The 24,186-nt window shown below is 33.9% G+C and overlaps 3 protein-coding genes across 5 annotated transcripts; all 3 read right to left on the bottom strand.

The window, feature by feature from the left end:
* Window positions 1-5,286, bottom strand: LOC102584351 (U-box domain-containing protein 44-like). Of its 3 annotated transcripts, XM_015302860.1 has the most exons (5): window positions 5,164-5,286; window positions 3,103-4,514; window positions 1,827-2,145; window positions 779-1,680; window positions 614-701 (listed from the first exon to the last, which is right to left on the bottom strand). In XM_015302860.1, exons 2-5 carry the CDS (start codon window positions 4,330-4,332, stop codon window positions 696-698), a joined length of 2,457 nt encoding a protein of 818 aa, XP_015158346.1. In that variant the 5' UTR covers window positions 4,333-4,514; window positions 5,164-5,286; the 3' UTR covers window positions 614-695. The 3 variants fall into 3 exon arrangements, with proteins under 3 accessions (XP_006362165.1, XP_006362164.1, XP_015158346.1); XM_006362103.2 differs by having other exon boundaries at window positions 1-1,680; window positions 5,164-5,280; XM_006362102.2 differs by lacking the exon at window positions 5,164-5,286 and adding an exon at window positions 4,990-5,089 and having other exon boundaries at window positions 1-1,680.
* A 580-nt stretch (window positions 5,287-5,866) lies between these two features.
* LOC102585122 (uncharacterized) lies at window positions 5,867-9,912 on the bottom strand. Its single transcript, XM_006362105.2, has 2 exons — window positions 9,629-9,912; window positions 5,867-6,387 (listed from the first exon to the last, which is right to left on the bottom strand). Exons 1-2 carry the CDS (start codon window positions 9,755-9,757, stop codon window positions 6,271-6,273), a joined length of 246 nt encoding a protein of 81 aa, XP_006362167.1. The 5' UTR covers window positions 9,758-9,912; the 3' UTR covers window positions 5,867-6,270.
* A 1,150-nt stretch (window positions 9,913-11,062) lies between these two features.
* On the bottom strand, window positions 11,063-14,983 carry LOC102585448 (probable nucleolar protein 5-2). Its single transcript, XM_015302861.1, has 9 exons — window positions 14,857-14,983; window positions 14,655-14,744; window positions 14,529-14,570; window positions 14,193-14,372; window positions 13,937-14,101; window positions 12,688-12,888; window positions 11,968-12,465; window positions 11,753-11,881; window positions 11,063-11,681 (listed from the first exon to the last, which is right to left on the bottom strand). The coding sequence occupies exons 2-9, from the start codon at window positions 14,730-14,732 to the stop codon at window positions 11,328-11,330; spliced, it is 1,647 nt and encodes a 548-aa protein (XP_015158347.1). The 5' UTR covers window positions 14,733-14,744; window positions 14,857-14,983; the 3' UTR covers window positions 11,063-11,327.
* Between the last annotated feature and the right edge of the window lie 9,203 nt (window positions 14,984-24,186).

The following is a 24,186-nucleotide window of genomic DNA, read 5'->3' on the forward strand; positions in this document are numbered from 1 at the left end:
TTTCAAAGCAAAACAGAACAAATTATGTTATAATGAAGATCAACATGTATACATACAACACAAGAACATAGTAACATATCATGAAATTTCACTAGAACACATTAGGCCTTTAAAAACAACACAAGAAAAGTGTGGCCTTTAGATCAAAGGCCATACTTTTCGTCTTTAGACAACGCTTTACTTAACCGGATATTCCTGCAATGAGAGATCTGGATGATCTAGGTTGACGTTCGATAAGTAACAAGACTCTAGCAGCTTTCCTTTGGAGATGTCCATCTTCATAAATTCTACCTCCTGTTAAACGCGCGAGATGTAGCTTAGCTGTTAGTCCATAGAGATCCACCATTTCCCTTGACATAAACACTTTTTCCAAGACCCCTAAAGCTTCTCCTTTTAAAGATTCTGATCCCCAGTTTAAAACTTCTATGATTGGTGAAATTGCATCCTCCTTGTGCAGCACATTGGCTCCTCTATGAGGCGATTCTTCACAAACCAGAGTTGAGAGTGTTTGAATCGCCTCATAAGACGTGGCATGTATCTTTTCTTTTAAGAGTTTAACCAAATCAGGCAATGCATTTACCTCCAATAGACAGAATGTTTTGCTCACGCTGCAGGCACCCCCGTGGGCAGGACAGATAGGAGCACGTGCTCGTCCAATACAGAAACAAGAAGCTTTCCTGGATAATGCACTGAGTTCATGACTGCGCATTGATAGATCCGTTAATAGTGCAGCTGCTCTTGCTTGTGCAGTTATTGAATCAGCTTTGAGAAAGCTTACCAGTATAGGATATGCTCCAAGCTCAACCACGATGCGTTGAGACTGGAGATTTGTTGGATCTGTGAACCTGAAGAAGGCACTAAGAGCATTTTCCTTAGCTTCCATGGTACCGGATTTCAAGATGTTAATGATTGCCTTTAGGCCACCTAATTCTATGAGTTTCTCTCTGAGTGAAGTTTCCGATTTAGGAAGGTTGGCTAGTAAACCGGCTGCAGCCATCTGTACATCACCTTTGCTATCATTTTCAAGAAAACCAACTAAAGTTTCCAATCTTCTTGGCTTAAGAAGATACTCAACGACACCCTCTGGCTCGTGCTGTGAGAAGAGGAAAAGAAGATTGATTGCTGCTTCTCGTATTTCCTGGTTCGGATCATCAAGAAGGGGAAGGACAGCTGAAACACCACCGGCAGAAAGAACTGCTGATTTGACAAGTCCAGCTTGAGATTGACAGATTCCTAATAGTGCACGTAAAGCATGCCTACGAACAGTGTCCGAGGAGGATGTAAGATTCTGTTGAAAAGCCAGCAAGTACGCGATTACAGGCTCTAGTACAAGTTGGTTTCCAGTTTCATCGATCAAGAACTTAACTCCATCACCATTGCCAGATAGATTAGCTAGAACTTCACAGCACTTTGCGATGATAATTGAACGTACATGGGATGAAATCATTAGCTTTAAAACGATAGCAACCCCTCCAGCCGCAGCTATAAGCATCTTATTGTCATAAAAGCTTGATAGCTTCACAAGTGCAGATAATGAAAGTTCTTTTGATTCAATATTTCCAGATGTCATCTCAAGCAGAGGAAGAATAACCCCTTTCTCCCCGAGAAGCTTCATATCTTCATCCCTGAGTTCCAAACCGAGAATTGCTCTAACAATTGACATTCTTGAAGATGCTGATCCTGAAGATAATTGAACGATATAACTAAACATAAAACTCAAAAAAAAAAATGTATATGCTGGAACTAAGCTGATATATTAAGATTATTATCTATATCCATGTGCAACTGTAACATATAATATATAAGAGTGTTGCAGCTATGCTTACCATGGTGTAACATATCGATAAGTGGTCCATACCATCCCTCTCGAGCAACCTTAACAATGTTCTCCTCTTCCTCATCACAAAGCTTAGCCAGGATTTGTTCTGCTTTTTCAGCTGATGGACTGGCCTGATTTTTTATAAAGGAGACGAGAAGCAAGATTGAATTGGACTGCTGAGAAAGCTTCTGGCAGTAAGGCAAGTTCCAACTAGACTGATCTTGGAGAACCTCATATATCAGCTCAATTGCAGCGGTTGAAGTGGCATAGTTTTTTCCGAAGCATGCTACAACATTCTCAAACCCCTGGTTCTCAACGAATACGTCCTATTAATTATATGGAATAACAGTTTGATTAGGAACAAAGCTTAGGACTTTGCATGTTTAAAAGCAAGACTTGGATGCATATTTGCTCATACATCCTGATCCTAGCCCCGGGCTTAAGGAAAAACAAGGGAAATTCAAGAAAACTAGAAAAGACATCTTTCTCTGTGTTAAGAAATGGAACCCCAAAAGCTAATTCACGAGGACAGGATTATAACAAATGGATAGTGATTCCGTAGACTATATAACATGGGGACCAAACACGGACAGACCTGGTTCGAAAACCATCATGAGAAATGGACCTCGGGCCTAACTCAATCCCGAAAGATAGCTCAAGAGGTGAGGAATGAGGATTGTGTGAGACCATATAAGGAGTCCAATTTTCCTTTCCACAGCCGATGTGGGATGCAACACTCTGCTTTGGACAAGTGACCTCAAAGACCAAAACTACATTGACAAAAGCAAAAATCTAACGCTAAATAGGACCTAAATTATTAAGTCAATAACATTGTTAACTCCGGTAGTCCCTATTAGATGATATCAAATGATCCACCTGATAAGCCATATATTACCCCCATCCCCATGACGTCCGTTCTTCACTATCCTGGTGTCCTATACTTAGAAACAACTAAGCATGGAAAAGTAGGCCAAGCATATGTTAGTAACCACAAGCAACAAGCAAAGCACAGCACAATGCATAAACTAATCAATAATTCTAGAGTGCAAACAGTTAAATGAGAAATTAAACGAAAATCTTACTGTTCATTTTTTTCAGACGAAATACTTAAGTCCTGCATGAAATATATATGTGATACGGCTATACGGAACAAAAGTAAAAGGCCATAGTATTCTAGGTGAAAGCAGAATTACATGAATGAATAAGTTATGGAATTAGCCATTTCTGAGAGTGTATGCTTACTTTCACATTTTCTTTTTTGATATTTAAAGAAATTCACTCACCTTGTTTCTAGCATGACCATCTACGACGTCCTTTAACGTAATCATCACTTTATCTTGCAGATATCCGTTACGCAACATGCCAAGCTTGGAGATGACAACTTCAGTGAGTCCCCCGATTGTCACCCATTCTTTATTTATCGAATTTGCTTTCATTAGTTCTTGCATTTGTGCAAGAGCCTCCTCAATTGATGCATCCACTCCAGAAAGGAATTTCCCCTTGCAAGCCCTGATTATGATGCAATAGTTGAGCTCTTTCCACTCCTGGATTAGTTGTCTCAATTGGAGGTTTGGCCTGATCGACAAATCCTGCAGCTCTTCACCTGTTTCCGGATCAATTTTCTCCCCCGAGTCAAACCAAGCTTGGATAGAAGCTCTCTCACAGGCAGTACCGGTACATAGGCTTACAGGATCTACCATTATAATTCCTGTTATACAACAAATAAAAGCTTTAAATGGCTGAATGTATTCTTCTCTAGGATCATATCCCTCTATAATGCTAACTCTCTGGAAATATTGGCTTTTGACTTCCTCATAATTTCTTGCAGCATCGGCTCGTGAGAGAAGCTCAATGACTTGGTTCAAAAACAAGACTTCAGCTCTCTCTTTCCGATAAGCAGCTTCTTCTTTCTCTTTTTTGAAATTGTCTAGCTCTTTCGTTATCTCTGCTGGCTCCACTGGCACCCCAGCAGCCCTTGCTATTTCTTTAAGAATATTGTTAGCAAATTCTTGGTCATGTATCTGATCCGATAGACCTTGGTTTAACTTGTTAACAATTTGGAGCCGCGACTGAGATGCCTCAAAGTTAGCTCTTTGCATTTCATTCTGCAGCCTATTTACCTCTTCTGAAATCCCTGACAAGACTTCCATGTTGACTAGGGATAACGCGGCCAGGGATTTACCTATATCCCGAGTGACTTCCTGTACCTCCTTGACAATGCTCCTACATTTGACCAGCAAGTAGAAACGGGCTCGGTTCTTATACTTCTCAACCAAGTCATTAGCCTTCTTTAAGTCAGCTTCAATGGATTCCAAAGCTTGCCTTGCAGCCGGGGACTCGTTTAACTTCTGCAGCTGCAATTCTTTCAAGACAGGCTCAATGTCCAAAAGATAGTTCCCAAGAACCTTAAAACTCTCCTTCTCAAATACTACATCATTCGCAGCTTGAGCGGTTTTCATTACTTGACTACTAATCACAGCCAAAATAGTCCCAATTGGAACTAACTCCGCCATTACGATACAACTCTCAAATTCAAATGACACTTGTTCTCCTGACTTGATCACTAAATCTATGAAAGCTAAGCAAGTTCTTTTGCATTCAACATACTGTCTCTACTCCAACAATCTACTCACTAATCACTATTTCAGATTTTCGACAAATTAAGCAGCTTTCCCGAAGATGAAAATCTGAGATTCTACATAAACCAACAAAGTAGTGTAAATATTCCTCATGAAAGTTTGGTACTTTCATATAAATAAACAAGAGAAAAGAAGCTAAAAATGCTAATCTTTTCAACAAATGTGTACAAAGTTCAATTCTACCTGGAAAAAAATGGATTTTTATTCTTTCAAGAAAAGCTAAGAGCTGAGTGAGTGCAAATTATACACTTTGAAGATAATCAAAGGAAATGAAACAAAATTATAACAATTATGTAATTTTACGACAGCCTATGTTGCTCTGACTCTTCAAAAATACCACCAGATGTTGTCGGATCCTCAAAAAGCTAAAAAAAATTTTGGAGGATTGAACATGAATGTTCAACATTTTTGGAGGGTCTGAGCAACATAACTAACAACTACATCACTACTAAGGCTTACTCTTTCCTAACAATTGTAACTTCAAGAATTATGAACTCAAGCAAGTAAATAGAAAATCCAGAGAAAATGCACCTTTTTTAATATTTGGAAGCAAGAATGAAGAACCCCATTGCTGATTAAGGTATAAACTTCACAAGAAACTTATTACTTTGAGTTTTGAAAGATTTTACAAATCAATTTATCCCAAAAAATCTCAAAATTTTAGTGCAGAAGAAGAAAAAAAAAAGGAAAAAAACAAGAAGTTACCTTCTTTCTTTTTCTGCTACTCCAAGCTGCAAGGAAATTCTTATGATGACTAGAATTTTCATCAGTTAAGAAAAGACTCATTATTTTAATTATACTATTAGAAAGACCCATTGACTCATGCAAGTCAATGGACACCAAGAAAATAACACAACAAATTAAAATTCTTCATCTCATTTTCTTGGAAGAAGCATGCCATAATAATATATTGGAAGTTTTAAAATTCATTGTTGACTAAGTTCAAATTCCGGCAAAATAAAAAAATTCTGAACGTTTTCTTTGTGTTTGCTTTAAGTGTTGGTAGAATGTTGCACCGGCCAATACGAACAACATCGTCATTAAAAAAAAATTCACGGAAGATCTTCTCTTTTACTGGCCATTGTGGGCGCGTATCTGTGGATAAAGAGGTTGTTTTTAATAGATTATGACTTTAAAATTCTATAAATATTTTTTTTTTAAAAGATGCAATTTCAAAATTTAGCAACTTACTGAAATTGGAATTTTTTTTCTACTTTAATGCTTCCATATGCTAAAGTGTAAGGACATAGCTTTTTACATTTTTTTTTAAGAGTTAAAATGTGTAACGTAAGCTTCCCTTGAATTGCTTTGTATTCACAAATTATAATTTCTGAAAGTGAAGGCAGAAGTGACCAATATGAAAAGATAAAAAAGAAAAAAGAAAAAAGAGACTTTAAATGGGAAAAGGTTAGCTGAAATTTCCATGTGTGGAACCCATGCATCTAATACAGATAACAGACGTAGACATCCTTTTAATTATGTCCAGTCAAATATTAAAGAAGGGCCTTTTGCCCCTAAGACATACGCCGAACTCAATAGCGGAGTTAGAATATTCATTAAGAGATTGTCACACATTTCAACAACTAGTGTGATTAAAGGTGGAGAAACACTTTGTAGATGGGTTTTCTAATACAATCACTGGCTTTGCTACACAGTTTTATTGGCAACAACTCACTTATTGGTGAACACTAGTAAAAGCACATCCATCTCTTCGCTGAACAGAAAGGACTCTGGATGTTCCTTTGTGCAAGCATTACTAACAGACCTACAAATTCTTCTACGCCTCTTCGTTTTGTGGGTTGCACGTCTTCCTCAGCTCCGCATTGCTTGGTCCCTCTCTCTCTTCCGACCTATTTCTTTTGCAATCTCCCTCAGTTCCTCAGGCGATTGGGGCCTTACAGTTTCTGTAGGATAAACTACATATTCACGCTTCACAAGCAAAAAAACATGGAAGTTGTAAGCCAAAGATATATATTGAAACTGTGTTGCAAAGAGTTACAACACCGATCATGGTATAAATTCATTCAGATATTTAATATGATTTGGAGATGATCGTTGTTACAGCATCTTCTCAGTGAAGAGCCAATTCCAACTGAGGTAGCTTCAAGCTAAATCTACATCATACTGATAGAATATTGCACTGAAATTGAACTGGACTTGAAGTTGAATCCATAGGAAATCAGAAAAAATGCAGAAAAATGAATATTATCTTAATGAATACTAATGGTTGCAAGGAGAAATAGGAATAACTAAAGCCCAGAATGAAAAGCATAAGCCCTCTCTTGTGATAAAACCCAATCCACCAAATTATCTTCTTTGTTTTTGGGGATGGGGGATATATGGGGGTGGGGGGAGTCATATCAATTAAATTTAAATTGGTTTTGATATTTAAGTGACATCATAAAGCTGATGGCATCTGAACTATCTCCATCGTCCAACGTACCTAGTCTAGCTCACAAGAATAGCCTTGCTTGTAAAACATCACTAGGTCTCTTATGACCATATGTTTCCTATTTACCTCCTTTTTTCCCTTTAAATATAATGCTCGGAGAGATTTCTTTTATCAGCTCCTAAATTTTCAGTTGTGGTAACTATGATTAAAATATGCAGGAAGCTGATCGAATGTGGAAAGGGACAGTGAATTTCTTAAATATCTATTTAAGGAATCCATTGTAATCAATCCAGAATATAGGAGTTATAATAGGTTTTTCAACATTACCTTTCAAAAAAAGTTGGGTCTTTGTCAGTTCAGGAATTCATTATTAGTCAAGAAACTTCCCTATTTACTTCAGGGACTTACCCAAGGTTTTCCAATTGTGTATACAACTTATGATTAAACTTAGAATGAGAGACCAGAGAGAGAGAGAGAAACGGAGAGGGACAAACTTTGAAAGTCAATTTGGCAGCAATCGTCAAAAGAGATTGCAGAGAAGAATTGATCTGAAATGAAGCACTTCGTCTATCAACAAAAGGGTGGTTGTTCTGTTGTACTTCTATAGAAGCTATAGAAGCCATTGCAATGTCAAAACATTGTCCAATGCGGGACCAAAACCACCAAAGCAGTGGAACATATTTGGCTCACGTGACTTGGGAATTACACAGGCATATAATAACTATTAACTTCAAAGAGAACACAAATGAAACCGGAAAAATAAGCTATTGATGGCAGCTTGAAAATATTTGTGATTACACCCTGAAAAACATACCTACATAAAGTTTCAGATAACTTAGCCAACCTAAAACAGAAAATGCAAAATGTTTATGAATGCATCATCAGTTTGAAATAAAATATTCGGAGATTTGGAAGCACTGAAGATGGGATGCATCATCAGTATGACACCAGAAACAACTGAATGGATCTTCATAATGCTACTACGGCTTAGACAAGTTAGTATATATTTTCAGTGAGGTAAACTGTAAAACAAAGAAATAGTTGGTCTAAGCGCATAGATGATCCAACTATACTACCCACCAAAAGTAGAAGACGTATCTTACTAACTATGAACAAATGATCATCTTTAAGCCTCACAATATCCAGGCATCTTTTAACATCTTTGTAACCATTGTCGCTTCACCACTCAAAGTACATACTTGGCCTGCACTTATCGCATTTTGAGGATAACACAAGTTGCGTGCTTAGTATTCATAGCCAAGCTACACTTATAGTGGCTGGCTTCTTTAGAGGTGTAAATGGTTAAAGAAAGGGTTGGGAAGGTAAAATAATTCATTTCAGTTAAATGAAATGATCGGGCTTTCTATTTCCTGTGTATTCCTTCCTTCCGATTTAACCAACAAACACCTAAAGAAACACATTCAAGTAAAAGTTTTACTGCCCAGAATCTCAGACATACATTTCACATGTCAAACTGTACAGAAACCATTAACATGTGGAAGTCTTTTAATGAGCCTATGAATCTTCCAAGAACATTATAGTCTATCCAAATCCAAAAATGAAAGCAAGATCTAATAAGTAGCTATATCCATAAAATCTATGTCAAAATGGTCAATCCTCTGTGGAACAACAACTCTCTCTTTCCCACACTTCTACTCATCTTCTTTGCTATCTTATTGCTATTTTAGTTTCAGCGGCATGCCACACTTTCTCCTCTTTGTCGCTCTTTCACCCTCTTTTATGCTCCCTCCATACCATTTTATATGATGATGTTTAGTTGGCATGTAGTTCAAGAAAGAACGAAATACTTTTGAAACTTGTGGTTTAAAACAAGCCATAGATATTTGTGTGCCTATACATAGGTAAAATAAAGCAGTTGAAGTTAAACTATTTCTAAATATAGAACGGTATCATTCTTTTTGGGATAGACTAAGATATCACACTTTTTGCAACAAACTAAAAGGGAAAGTGCATTATATAAATTGCGACAGCAGAAGTATATTCTTTCTAGTCACTTCCACAGTTTCTTCATTGCTTAGTTCTGCATTATACACTCCAGTGCAAGGCCCGTACCCTTTTTGTGACTGCCAGCACTAGCTTAGTGCTTGACTATTCTTAATGCAAAAAATACATACTTTACCTATCACAAAAAGTTTCTGCATTATACACTCGTCAATCCAGGGTATACATCCACCTTTCTCAACAATTTGTTCAAGCTTGTTGTCTCACATATGTAAAATTACAAAACACAGATCACACAATACATTCCAATTTACGTAATCTTCTTCAATTGTTATGAAAGAACATAGTGTTCACCTCACTTGACTTAACTGATGCATCAAGACTTCACCATTCAAACTCCCCAACCCCACCTCCCAATTCCTTCAATTAAAAAAACCCTAGACAAAGAAACACCTGTTTTGAGCGCGATTCACATTTCCTCTCTCTGATTATATTCAATCAATCAGCTAAGGCTCAATGTCAAACTAGTTATCAATCCAATATACAAATCATATGTATCTATTATTTGGGACCATTTCATTCAAAAAGGTAAAAGGGATTGAATTTTTAAGCTTCAATAAACTACCCCTCCAACAATTTCTCCGTTTCTACAAATCAGCTGCACAATCAATCAAAGTAGACAACAAAGCTTGATTGGAAAAAAGATTTTGACTCGAGCTGAAACATAAACCCCAAGAAAACTACAAACCCAGAAAAATATAAGCACAAAGAAGGAAAATTTACAATAAATGGAGAAAAAAGAGAGGAGAAATTTACATGTCCCATGATTTTCTGAAGATTTTTGTTGTTGTTGGCGAATATGTACATGAGACCAATTGGAACTGATACGTATACTGCGAACTTTACTATCTCTAATACACCCTTTGAAGTTCCAATAGACGACATCGTCTTCTTCTTCCTGCTCAATGAAAATCTGCTAAACTTTAATTTGATTTCGATTTGCAGAGACGAATGAGAGGATGAGAATTCAGATGCGTGGAGCTTTGAGATTTAATGGCACCGTATGGAGACCAAAATCCAAATTGGCAAAAAAAAAAAAAATTAGCATCTAATAACTTATTAAGTTGAGTTAAAATAAGAAAAAAGAATTCGAAAGATAATGTTGTTTTCAATTTTGTATTAGGAAAAAGGGCCAAAAATATCCTTCAGTTGAAAAATGAAAGTCAAAGGGGAAAATTTCGCAAATAGCCACTAAAAATAACTTAATTAGGTTTTATAGTTATAGTTTTGCTTATTACAATTCGTAGCTACATGTTAGAGGGAGGATGAGGAGGAGGAGAGAGGCGAGCGAGATTGGGGGAGGGAGAAGAGAGGCGAGTGAGATTGGGAGAGGGAGGAGAGAGGCAAGTGAGAGAGGACAGAGAGTGGAGAGAAGTGATTTATATTTGTATATCTCTCAATTGTATATGTATATCTGTCAGATAATTGTATATATGTAATTGATATACATATGTGTTTGTATATCTGGAGAGTGAGATCAGGGGAGGGAGGAGATACGAGCTAGAGAGTGGAGAGAGGTGAATTGTATATGTATATCTGTCATATAATTGTATATGTATTTGTATAATTTGTATTTGTATATGTATAAAAAAGGAAAGAGGCGAGAGAGAGTAAGAGAGGAGAGAGGTGCACATAATTATAGCTAAAAAGAGATTGTGAGTGATAATTAATTCAAACTATAACTATGTTAACTAATTAACTAAGTATATGTTTGTTTATGAGCGTAATTTCCCCTACAAAGAATTGCAAATCGCTACATGAAATGGCTTTTCTCAAAAGTGTTCGAAATTTTTTGAGATGACTTTTCTTTTCAATCACACACTATATTGGAAAAATTATTAGTATTTCAATTTCTACAAATAAAATCATTGGGAAAAAGAATTCTATTCTGTTGTAGCATATCATTGTGGTTAAATATGTACTTTCTAGTTTGGTTTAAGCAAACTACATTTTCAAAAATGAAATGTTAAGTCATGGCCTCTTCCTCCCTCCTCTTCATTTTGATTGACCTTTCACATAAGCAACACCTTAGAATGGCCATCGAATGCACAATTTGAATTTAGCCGTGGCTCCAATGCAAAAACAAAACACCAAATGAAAAAGAAAAAGGTATAACAACACCTCATGCAATTGAAGTGAAGAGCAAACATGAAGATAATAGAAACAAGGCATAATTCAGCAATTTGGCACTTCACCAACAACGCAATTGTGGCACACTATTAAACTTGAAATCATGTGTGGCTTAAAACATGTAAAATAGCATATAGCAAATATTCCAAAGTAGCGATAAAACATCCATAGTAGGATTAAAAAGCATGGTGTTTAACTAACAGAATCCTAAGTTGCATTACAGAGCACTAATAACTTAATAACGACATCATTGTACAACTTAAAAACACGCCGCCCATGCCCAAAAACAAAATTGTTGATACTAAAAATGTCTCCGCTGTGATACTTATTCTTCAGCTTTCTTCTTCTTCTTTTTCTCTTTCTTTTTTTCCGTGGTTACTGATTCATCCTCATCAACATCAGCGTGTTTCCTCTTCTTTTTCTTACTTTGTTCGAGTTCTACATTTTCCACTTCATTATCTGCGTGTTTCTTCTTTTTCTTCTTCTCCTTCTTCCCAGTGTCTTCAGGTTCTGCACCATTCTCTGTTTCAGCAGATTTCTTCTTCTTTTTCTTTTTCTTCTCTCCTTCAGTAACAGGGGATTCCTCACCTGCTGCTTCCTCGGTTTGATCATCTATACTCATTTTCTTTTCCTCATTCTCAGTGTGTCCCATAACAGAATCAGCAGAAGGATTGTAAACCTACAGAAGGAGAAGTCAATACTGGAAGCAAACCAAGAAAGTATAGCATAGAAGAAAAGACAGTCCCAAACCTTAGCTGGTGTGATCAGCCCTCCTTTTTTACGATCCTTGTCATAAACTTCAATCTTAGGTTTGCCCTTAGCAGACCCAGCTGATTTGCTCAACTCTTTGCCTTCTAAGGCTCTTAAGCGTGCCTCAAGCTAAAAAAGTTGCATATGATAATAATAATCAGACTACATAAGGAGCAAGTTTGAAAAAAAGATACAATAATTAGTACAAACAATACCTTGGCACGATTCTCCAAACCCATGGTATTATCTTGGCTATCTGCAAGAGCATCGTATCGAATAGCCAATGCAGTTTTTGCAGCAAGAGATCTTGAAATTTTACCCTTGTGTTTTGGTGCTGCCTGTCCAATCAAAGATGCATGATATATAAGCCCATATTTTGGAGTTGCGTGTTTTGTCTTCAAAGCTCTGAAAAGAGCCTTTTCAGCACCAAGTATTTGAACTGTACTTCCAGGTTGCTTCGCAAGATTCATCAAGCTACCACCATGAGCAATAAGCCGAGCACCAACAAGTTCTCCAACAAGAGCTGTAAGATTTGGGGCAATGGTGTTCATCCTGCTCTTCAAATAATCATACAACTGAGCTCTGTACTCAGAGAATGACAGAACTTGGGTGCATAAATCTTTAATATTCTCCAGATCAAGATCACTAACTTCAGTACCCATGGAGATCATGGATGCCTCTTTCAATGCAGCCTCAACCTCTTCTGGAAGTATCTGTGAACATTGTCATACAAAAAGTGTGAATTTTGTCTCATGTAATTAAGAATAAAGCGTGAATCTTGTAAAAAGTAAGATTGCTTATTGGACTACAAGATATCACAACCTTCATTCCAACAAGCAAGCTAGCCAACAAACTAATGAATATTACTGAATGAACAGTAATCTACTTTTTTAGTTCAACTCATTTGAAACATTTAAAAAGAAGCCACTCCTTACCTCAGAGAAATCCAACTTTGCAGCATTTGTACGGTCACCCATCAACTTCACAGCCTTGGCATAAAGAATGTTATCTTGTACAATCTTTGCAAGTTCTGGGAAATGCCAACCATACCATTCACGGACCCTCATAGCATATGTATTTAGCTCTTTATCAAGATCATCCAACAAGCCAATGGCCTGTACAATCATTGTGTCCACCTGTAAAAGAAATAAACAGTCAGTTGTACTGCTATATGATTAACAAAGAGACAAATCAGTAAAGAATATAAAATTAGACAAATAACTGCTACCCCGAAACAGATCTATGAGTTTTCATCAAAATATCTATGAGCTATAGAGAGAACTTCAAGAGGCAGAAAATGGTAAGACTGTAAAACATTCTTTTATATGTTAGTCATAACAGATATACATTGCACAATAGCATAGCCCAAGAACTGTAGTCTTATCCACTACAAGCTAAACAGACTTTGCCAGGATTCCGTGAATTACAGGAAACTACATAACCGCAAATGGCAAGAAACTGTCAGATTTCAGGAAACCACATAAACAGAGTGTAACTACTCAAATTACATGTGAAGCATCATAAGGGTTACATATGGAATGAGCATAAAATTGGCTGCATAAACAATTGAGATTTGCCAGCCTAAATGTTCCACCATCAGAGCATACTTTATGGAGAACATTATTCCATGTTTTTGTAAATTATACTCTTTAGACCTTCTGTTACAGTTGCAAATTAAACTTCAAGCAAGCATCACAATTGACAATTTTCAGGGTGAAATCAAATAATTTAGACTATCTAAAATTCCTATAATGGCCATCTAGCATCATCAGAAATTGTATAGAATAATGATATCCAATAACAGATTACAATCTGAAATTAATTAAGATAAAAGTAATACTAAAGAAACTTAAGCAGAAAGGATACAAGATAGAACATACAAAACCAGAGTGGTGTTCCATATCAGTTGAATTTTTTACAAGGCCACCGCCCCAAATCCCTTACCCAGGAATTATGGTTAGTCCTTTTCCACTATGTTCCCTTGGTGGATTGAACCCCTAACCTCATCATTGAAGGTGGAGGAGGATCCTTTCATTCGCTATATTTCTACTTTATAGACTAGACTAACCTTCCTTTTTCTCCATGCAATCAGTTATCCCAATATTTGCCAATATTTGTTATGTAAGAATATCCATAATGAAACCATATAGAACATGAAAAATCAGTCAACTTATAGCAATATACCTTGTCAGGGCTAAACTTTAGCTTGTATCTTGAAAGACTGTGAGATAAACCCAAGCTCATTGGAGCCAAGTCTTGAGATGCAAGACCAGAAATGAGCTCAGTCAACTGACTTCTAACTCCTCTCATCAATTCCATGACAGCATTATTATGAACACAATCAATTTGCTGCACACACATCCCACACCAACTTCAGCCAAAAAATTATTGAGAACCAAAACAAAAAAAAACGATGAACTGACATAAGAAGGAAGCTGACCAATTTTTCTTTAATTGCATTTCCAAGCTTTGAATCAGCAACCGCCAAAGTTTCACCATCACAGTGTGCTTTCAAGAACTTGCGCAGTCCTTTGCTGGGCTTGCTATCTATCAACAACGTAGCTGCTGACAGAGCTTCTGAGGTGTTCTCAAACTTGGAGAAAGCTTTTAGCTTCACAACCTGTTTTCATACCAACCAGTCAAGTAAATGAAGAATGTATGAAACACAAAGTTAAAAACTTTACAAGCACAATTTATGTCCAAATTTCAAAACATGCTACACCAAGATTTCTACTTCACGATTAACTCATCAAATGGTTTGTCCAAAAAAAATTACCTTTCTGGCGGAATCAGTTGAGGAGAAGTCCTTCCACAAATCCTGCAACAAACACACAAAAAAACGATTATATAAAACATGAAAACACAGAAGAAAAAAAAGGGTAAGAGATGAATGCTATGATACCTCAACTTTGGAGAGCTTTCCCTCATCCAAAACTTTGAAAAGGGCAAAACCTGCCGGTGTTTCAAACAATACCAACATCTCCGGAAGAAGCTGTAACCAAAGTGTTTAAGGATTATCTTTAAGAAAAAACACTACACAGAAGGAGTAATACTCAAACCATAAATCTATTATTAAGACTTAAGCATAAAAAATAATGTTACCTTTTTCCGGTGCGGCGATTCTAGAAGGACGACGAACTTTCACCTCCACAAAGTGAAACTCCGAGAGACGAGAAGATTGAAGGCGGAGGCTTTGGAATTAGGGTTTAGGGTTTACAGGAGTGTGTTATTTAAGTGAGGAAGAAAGAGAAAAAGGGTTAGGGTATAAGGAATGTGGGCGGGTCAAAATAATTTTGGATTGGGCTTATATTGGTGAATTTTGGGTTGGGGTGATATTGGGCTGATTTAGAATAAGGAAATTTCAAAAACAACAAAGACCGGAACATAATCACGATAGTTGTAGTTTGTTTGATTATGATTTGTAGCTACATGTTAGAAGGAGGAGAGAACAAGCCAGATTGGGAGAGGGAGGAGAGAGGGGAATTGTATTTATATATCTGCTAGACAAAATTGTATATATGTACATAGTATGTATATGTATTAAGGATTTTATTTGTATACTTGCTGGATAATTGTATAAATCTAATTAGTATGTATATGTATTAAAGAATGAAAATTGTATATGAATACAATTTGTATCAATGAAAATTGTATCATCGAATACAACTATATCAATATTGAGCGAGTTTGGGAGAGGAAGGTTAGAGGCAAGCAACATTGAGAAAGAGAGGAGAGAAACACAATTGAGTTGTATATCTGATCGATAATTGTATCACAAATACAATTGTTTTGTATAAAAAAAATAAGCTACTAGATGGAGGAGAGAGACGAGCGAGACTGGGAGAGGAAGGAGAGAGGAGAGCGAGATGTGGGAGATATAGGAGAGAGACGAGAGAGTTACAATTGATTTGTATATATGATCGATAATTGTATATCTGACCGCTAATTGTATCATGGTTACAATTAATGCAATTGTATCAAAGACCAACAAGGGTTGTGATGGAGTGGTAAGTACTCCTTCATCCTTAATCATAGATCTTGGGTTCGATATCCCCTAGGTACAGAGTCACCTTTGTTAGTGAGCATTTTACCCCTTACCCACCCCTCCCCCCCCCCAATGTGGGACTTTTCGACGCGAATCCAAATTTAGTCAAGCTCCAATGTATTGGGTGGGAAAACAAAATAATTTACAGTTTTTCAAAGTCTACTTTATTCATTTGTTGATGCAAAATCAAGTGTATCAATTATATTAACAAATACAAATTGTATCGACAAATATAATTGTATTAACAATTACAATTGTTACGAATCATAATTCTTTCAAACTATAGTTGTTAAAGCAAATACAAATCACATGCTTGTCTTCGTATGTAATTCTTCCATCTAGAATTGAGAAGTTGTGTCCAATATGGAATACAATTGTTATGAATCATAATTCTTTCAAACTATAGTTGTGTATATAAATACATCTCACGTGTTTACCTTCATGTGTAATTAATCCATTTAGAATTGAAAATTTGGATTCAATATGGAAGGAATTAAAGGAAATTACATGTATCTGGGATACATAGGGTCAAATTTAGGTAGAATTTGTTATAAATACATTATATCCAAGTGGACTCACATGAATCTGATTGTCTTGCCCGCCCGCCTCTCTTCCTTTGTATTTGTTTTTTCAGAATATAGTAGGTATCCCAAATACATGTATATAGTGTGAATCGCATGGATCTAAGATCCACATACTCTCTCGCTCGCTCCCCTCCTATCTCACTCGCCTCTTTTCCTATGAATATATATATTTTAGAGTAAGAAATACATGTATCTAGGTGTACCTAACTTAAAATTTAGTATGAAATTATTAATTAGTGAAACAATATGTTATTTTTTAAAATTGTTGGAAGAGTTAGTAAATATGATACGAATGTTTGTGTAATTAGGTTGTTTTTCCGTAATCTTACCCAACACCCCCTAAAATGTAACTTTCCCTATATGTTTAAGGTGGTAGGTACGATCATACTTACTATTTCCAACTTGAATTGAACATTTAATTAAATAAACTATATCGTATATATTTGTGTACTAAGTTCACACTTGTATATAAAGCAATATTAATAGTAAGTATATTGGTACCTTATACTACTTATATGAAAATTTTGGATTCATCTTATCATCTCTGACTATCCAAAGAATTAATTGATTGTTTGCTTTCACTTTGTTTTTTAGTACTAAGATAGGTTACTTTGAGATTAATTAACATATATCTCAAAATATCTGAAATAGCACCTAATTATGTTTGTTACTTGTGAGGAAAACAATAATGAAAATGACATGAAAGAATGATTAGGATCTTTGATAATTTTCTTGTTGTGATAATCTATAGTCCATTAATCAAAATAATGACATACTTAATAAGGCTTGGTGCTAAACCTATTGATTATTGTTTAGTGGTTTTTTCTTTGATTAAAAAAACAAGTGGTTTAGAAGGGTTAGGCAACAAGTCATAATTATATATAGCAAATATTTTAGTTTATTTAAAAGAGTTGATTTTGATTAGCACTACTCTTTTTCTCCCCTTCATCTCAATTACTTTATTATGTTTATATTAATGGATAATTGATTTGATTGTAAGAATTCTTATTTTCTTTTCATGTAAGATAGGTTCATATTATCTTTGTTTTCTTATCCTTATTAACTAAATATGGATCTTCATGAGTTGAGTTAAAGCATCAAGTTTATGGTTCTTTGATGCAAAATAACAATTCATTTAGTTGTCTATAGAGTCAAATCTCTACAGAACAACATTCTCACGTAACAATACCTCATTATAACACTTTGTCCCTTTGAAATAACTTACCAACCATATGACGATATAAAGATAAGGTCAATCCAATTTGTGAGGGAAAATTTATGATTGTTTTACTAAGATATGACACTGCATTCAACTTCACATTTCAAGCAAAATTGTGAGTGTCACTAGAAGTGTATGCAATGGAAGATACGACCACAACTAAATTTTTCTATTTTTCTTACCTATAACAACAATATGTCTTTATCGAACTATAGCTAAACTCTCTCTCTCTATATATTTGTCCAATAACTATTGGTTGATCTGTCTGATATCCACATTTCAGTTGGCTTTATTAGTGGTAAAACAAAAATAGTAGTAGATGATAACTAGATACTATCTTTAATAATCACTTGGTCCTTTCGCCTTTCATTTCTAAAATTTTGGATCTTATAACTGAATACTTGAACAACAAATTAACTAAGTTTACTTGTTTATTTTTCAGATGGTGTCTGATATCTGCTACTTTGGATTTTGACTAATTCAAATTCATAGGTTAAAATTTGAGATCTCTTATTAAGAATGAATGAGTTCTTACTACATACGATCAATGTTTAAATTTCGTGAGTAGATTAAAACGATCAAGGAGAAACTATTTTATTAGACACATATCCATACCATATATATTAATTCTACTTATACCATCAAATAATTACGTATCTTACTACTAATTAAAAGTTTATTCCTACTATATATTGAGAAAGATGTACCTGCATACATGTACTTTTGCTACCAAATACACTAAATTGGGGAGAGAGAAGAACGAGATGGGGAGGGAGGCCAGCAAGATAGTTATGAATCCCAGATAAATGCAAATCACACTAGATACATGTATCTGGTATGAATTGCATTATCTAGGATACCAGATATATAGGAGGGTGGCAAGCGAGATAGAAGGAAAGCAAGCGAGATTTGTTATGTATCACAGATACATGCAAATCTACTTGGATATATAGTGTATCTAAAATAAATTATACCTAATTTTGACTCCATATATCTCGAGATACATGTATCTGAAAGCACCAAAATCTGATAAAATTAAAATATACCTAAATAATTAGCTCCTAAACTAGTGAGATTTCTGTAAGTTTCCCGATCATTAAAAAAATCAATTTCCGGCAGAGCATCTTTAACTATTTCTATCAAGGGCCCAATATTCACCAATCACACCTAATAATACATATTTATAACTTATAATAAAGAGCATATAAGACATCTTGAAATTGACATGAAAATCAAATGATGTCAGTTTATTGGCCCAACTGGACCCTCCATTTTCATAATTTTCTCGATTTAACATGAATCTTTCCAAGTGTCTCTTGTTTATTACTCAACCACCACAGGCCACTAGCTTCTTTTTTCTTCCACATGTGATACTTTATCGTGGCTCGATTAAATTTAAATTCGATATGAAATACTATTCTTTTTTCAGGAATGATGCTTTCGATATAGTTTTTTTCATTTTTAGAGGCTTAAGCCCGAGACCTCTTATTAACACCTTGTTTAGATGGTTGTTACCCGTTATATTGTATTGTATTTTATTGTTAGTTTAGATACAATATTTGGTTTCATTGTTATTTAAATTTTATTGTATCGTTTAATTACATCGTTAGGTAACGGCGGAAAGACCCATTTTATGTAATGACCGATTTGGTGTGATCACGTCGTTACATTAACATTTTCTTCTTATTTTATCTTTATTTATTATTTCATAATTATATTTCATCTTTTACCCTACCTTTTCATAGTAGCTCTACTGCGTATCCTACTTTCTTGTAGGTTTATCATTTAAATTATTGATGTGTGACATTATGTAATGACACGATACAATCTATCCAAATATTATATTCATTAAAACAATATAGTATGATACAGTACAACACAATACAATACAATACAGTACAATATAATACAATCTATTATGAAACAATACGTAACAACCATCCAAACAATGTGTAAGGAATTTTTTGGTAAAGGTGTATAGAAATAATGTTGAATATGTTGTGTTAGTAATGTTGGTATAAGTTGTGCTAACATTAGTTATGCAAAAAATATTTTTTATGTCTTGTTTGGTATAGTGTATTAGAAATAACATGAAATGCATAATTTCTAAAAAGAATATTTATTTACAAACACAAATTCTATGGAAACTGAAAAGGGTGTAGAGAAGGTTTTTGAGGGATAATTATGTCTTGATCTATTCTAATACGTGCATTAAACCCCCTTTGATTACTAATAAATACCATCAATTTTATGTATCAATTATATATACCTTAATACAGTACCAAATGGAGTGTATACTAATGCTTATATTATTTATAAATAAGTTGAAAAAATGTAATAAACAATATTAATAATACACAAAATAAATGAATACATTATTTTTTCTTATACACCCTATCAAACGATCTCTATAAAATGTCCCACGTATTAATAGCGGCCACTAGCTATCTACTGATAAACCTCCCCCACTAGTCATTATTAATTTATTGTATAATTGTATCATAACTCATTTAAACCATCTCAAAAATCAACCCAAACCAATCAGTACAAACGACACATTTAAATGATCGATTGTTTGGAGTCGCACAATTCAATTGTCAATATCAAAAGGCTTAATCAACTTATTCTACTCTCTTTTTCTTGTTTTTTATTCTGATTCTATTTGCTTAGTTGTCAATAATGTAATGGATTTCATGAGTTAACATCAAAGGTAGTTTCAAAGGAAACGTAAAGAAAGTTCATACATACTCCGTTTGTTCCTAATTACTTATCCACTTTTAAATTGACACACCTACTAAGAAATCAATAATTGACATAGTAACTTTACCATTTTATCCCTATTAATTATGAAGTGGATGAATTAAAAATTTAATATTTTCAAGAAGTTCTACCTTTTTCAAAGTAATTAATTGAGGGTATAATATGTAAAAAAAATTGTTCTTTCTTGATTTGTCAAAGTGGACAAGTAATTAGGGACAATTAAAAAAGGAAATGTAGACAAGTGTAATTAGGGACAGAGGGAGTACCAATCAAGTTTCCTCAACAAAAGCAAACAATTAAATTTCAGCTATAAATTAAATGTACAACACAAAATATGCATCCAACACCTTAATTTCAATTATATATTCAAACATAATATAATGAGTGATCAGCGGATGATATATTGCTTTTGTAGGTAACTCTTCTAATATGGTATTTAATATCTGTTTTGAAGCGTAGATTAATGTAGATTCATGATCCATTCATTAAAGATAAAAATGATGCTTCCTATAAGAAAATATATATTGAGATTAGTTGAAAACTTAAATCCTTTTAAATGTACGTAATTATATACATTTATAGGTAGGTTCATGACTTAAAAGTATGGGGGGCATCAATATCTGTAATCTAGACATGTTAATTTCTTGTTTCAGCTTCTAGTACATAAATATATTAATTACTTCTCTCTAAGAACTAAAGAAAAAAAAAAACAAAAAAAAAATTGAGCTATAACTACTAAAATGTCAAAAGAATAATAAATAAAATTGGGGAAAATGCTTAACTGGGATCAAACGGTTAGAAAACATAATAGGAAATATAATTGAAGAAGAAAGTGCCTTTGAGACGTATAAAATCACTTTCTTTAAAGAGATGTTGTTCGTATAAATTTGAGAAAAATACAAACAAATCCCCTTAGGTTACATCAAAGCCCTTAGTTTATACCTGTAGATTTTTCTTAGGCTACTTCTAGAGTGTCTTTATATTTATAGAATTTAAGAGATGACTTTTTAAAAGAGTAATGTTCTTTCATGAACATATAACTTTTCATAATGGTCATATTGATCAAATGACTTTTCATAACAGTAATGTTCTTCATGAACAAATGTGTTTGTTCAATTTAAAACCTCTATATATTACAAAATATTCCACACAAACGAAGGTAAGCCCACTCAATATTCATTTGTGCACCCCAAAACAATGGTGAAATCACTTTATCGTTTTGCTACTAAGGGTGTATTTTAAGGGTAGGTCCGCCTCTAGCTACATCGATCCTCTCTCGTTGCAACAAGATATATACTCTCATATCCTAACTTATTTAAATTCGATTTTGTTAAATTAGGTCTTAGGCCTAACTCACACCCCAAAAGCTAACTCAAAGAGAGGAGGATTGCCCAAGCCTTATAAGGAGTCCACCCATCTCATTAACCACCAATGTGAGACTTTTGTCATTCTTTAACACTCCCACCTCACGCCCAGTGCTTATCATCTGGTGCGTGGGCAGTTTTTATTTTGGGGGCCCCAACATTAGGTGAGACGGGCCCTGCTCTGATTCCATGTTAAATTAGGTCTTAGGCCTAACTCACACCCCAAAAGCTAACTCAAAGGGAGGAGGATTGCCCAAACCTTATATGGAGTCCACCCATAACCACCAATGTGGGACTTTTTTGTTTTAGCAGATTTACTTTAAATTGGCTCCTAAATATTAGACCTTTGGATGAGCCAATGGTTGTAGTGTATATGCTTTCAATAATTTAATTTATTCGACTAGTGATTGTGCTAGGAGCCAATGTATGATTATACAATCACACGTATAGTATCTTCTGTTCGGATATTTTTTATCGCTAAACAAAAATATATAATATATTATATCATAAAATGCAAGATTGATTTATGAAAACATGATTGTTATTAAAAAATGTTGTTTATAAAGTACTTTCTTCATTCCATATTAAGTTAATTTTTAGAGGTGTTTCACATCCTTTAAGAAAAGTAGATTAAGACATAAATTGAACCTACTTTTTCATTTTTATCCTTATTAATTATTGTCAAATTTATGATTAAAATAACTAAATAATTAACTAATCACTAATTCCAATACTAACTAATGAAGGGTAAAATTGGAAGAACACTTTAAAAGTAGTCTTGAAAACTGAACAATTAAGTTAATTTGAAAAATGAAAAAAGCCTCAAAAATTAACTTAATATGGAATGGAGGGAGTATTATAAAGGTGTTTAACTTTATACGGAAAAACTTTTTTTATTTCCTTAATTCCATGCATTAATTATTTGTTATTGTATTTAGTAAATGCAATTTTATATTTCATCAGAATTTTTAATTTATTCCTACCAGCTTCAAAGTTTAGTGCATGAGGCGGCTATGATATTTTTACTTGCCTTCTAAAAAATTACTCTAATTGTTAATTAGAACATTTTCTTGTCGTATGGTTAGGTATTATTTATAACAATATATGCCATAAAAATTCCATGAGGATTAGTAATTAGTATTAAAAATAAGTAAGAAAGAATCTCTCGTAGAAAGATTGGCTAGAGATTTTAAAAACACTAATCTTATAAATAATTGAGTTCATATTTCGTGGTTGAATTTCTTTTGATTCGATGTATTATTCTCATTATTATTTTCATAAACATGAGTCGTATGAAATAAATTTTATGTACGATTTTTAAACAAAGATTTTTCTTAATTAAATGACGATCTTAATATCAGTTCAATCTCGAATTAAATTGTGCAGAAGTTTTTTCAAGAATTATTATTATAAAGTTATGCTACTAGAATTATTATAAGTGAATATCTTATAATATTATGCAAAGGTGTTGCTTTGAAATTGCATATATTCTTATAATAATTAGTAACATGTGAAAGTGATATGTTTTTTTAAAAAATATTCTTGAAACAATACGTACCGTTGAACTTTCCATAATTAATTTATAGACTATAGTTAGTGGAAGTAGAAGAAGATTTATACAAACTATATATAGTTCTTGTTTGTCAATTTTTGAGGGATTTTTTTTTAAAAAAAAAAAAGAAGCAGTATGTTCTTGCTAAGAATCATATAAGATATGAAAACAAAAAGTTAAGAAGAAATATGATTGAAAATTTAGTCATGTCTCTTTTATTAATTACAAAAAAAATAGGTGAGTTTTTTTTTTTTCAAAAGATAAAATGAATTTGACATAAGAAAAGACTTTGAAACATTGAAGATAGGTACGTAATGCGATAAGCTTCGGACGGGTTTTGGCATATACATAGAAGTTTGATACTCGTATTGAAGTTTGATTAAATTCGATTTCAAATCAAGAAGTTCTATAGTGAGGTAAAATGCTTCCTAACAAAGACGACTCTGTATTCAGAGACTCAAAAGATTAATGATAAACGAGTATTTACCAGTACTCCAACACAATCCTTGTTGGTAGTCAATTTCATTCACTAATTCATATATACTTTCAGGGATGGAGTCATGATTATAATTTCCTGGTTCTATATTTTAAAATGACTATTTTAAGTGTTAATAACTGGGTTCTAAACTTAATATTTATTTATATCTAATGAATACAATATATACGCTATTTGAGCAAAAGCTATTGAATTCCGCCGAACTCATATTTATTGGCTCTTGTATACTTCATATAGGAATTAATTTTTCGGTCACTCAACTAATAGTTATTTTCTTTATTGGAATTTAGAATTAAAAAAATGACAACTTATTATAGATAATAACTATATTAGTTGAGTGATTATCGCTATGAGAAATCAACCCCACCATATACTCACAAAATAAACATTTTTTTTCAAAATAATCCTGCTAAG

The sequence above is a fragment of the Solanum tuberosum genome, unplaced genomic scaffold, assembly GCF_000226075.1.
Source record: "Solanum tuberosum cultivar DM 1-3 516 R44 unplaced genomic scaffold, SolTub_3.0 scf00384, whole genome shotgun sequence".
Classification (NCBI taxonomy): domain Eukaryota; kingdom Viridiplantae; phylum Streptophyta; class Magnoliopsida; order Solanales; family Solanaceae; genus Solanum; species Solanum tuberosum.

Coding starts and splice junctions, on each gene's coding strand:
- LOC102584351 (XM_006362103.2), bottom strand. CDS start 4,332: ATGGCGGAGTTAGTTCCAATTGGGACTATTTTGGCTGTGATTAGTAGT. Junction 2,146..3,102: donor ATGGTCATGCTAGAAACAAG/GTGAGTGAATTT, acceptor TATAATTAATAG/GACGTATTCGTTGAGAACCA. Junction 1,681..1,826: donor TATCGATATGTTACACCATG/GTAAGCATAGCT, acceptor AATTATCTTCAG/GATCAGCATCTTCAAGAATG.
- LOC102585122 (XM_006362105.2), bottom strand. CDS start 9,757: ATGTCGTCTATTGGAACTTCAAAGGGTGTATTAGAGATAGTAAAGTTC. Junction 6,388..9,628: donor TTCAGAAAATCATGGGACAT/GTAAATTTCTCC, acceptor TTGCTTGTGAAG/CGTGAATATGTAGTTTATCC.
- LOC102585448 (XM_015302861.1), bottom strand. CDS start 14,732: ATGTTGGTATTGTTTGAAACACCGGCAGGTTTTGCCCTTTTCAAAGTT. Junction 11,882..11,967: donor GTTTGGAGAATCGTGCCAAG/GTATTGTTTGTA, acceptor CAACTTTTTTAG/CTTGAGGCACGCTTAAGAGC. Junction 11,682..11,752: donor GGCTGATCACACCAGCTAAG/GTTTGGGACTGT, acceptor CTCCTTCTGTAG/GTTTACAATCCTTCTGCTGA.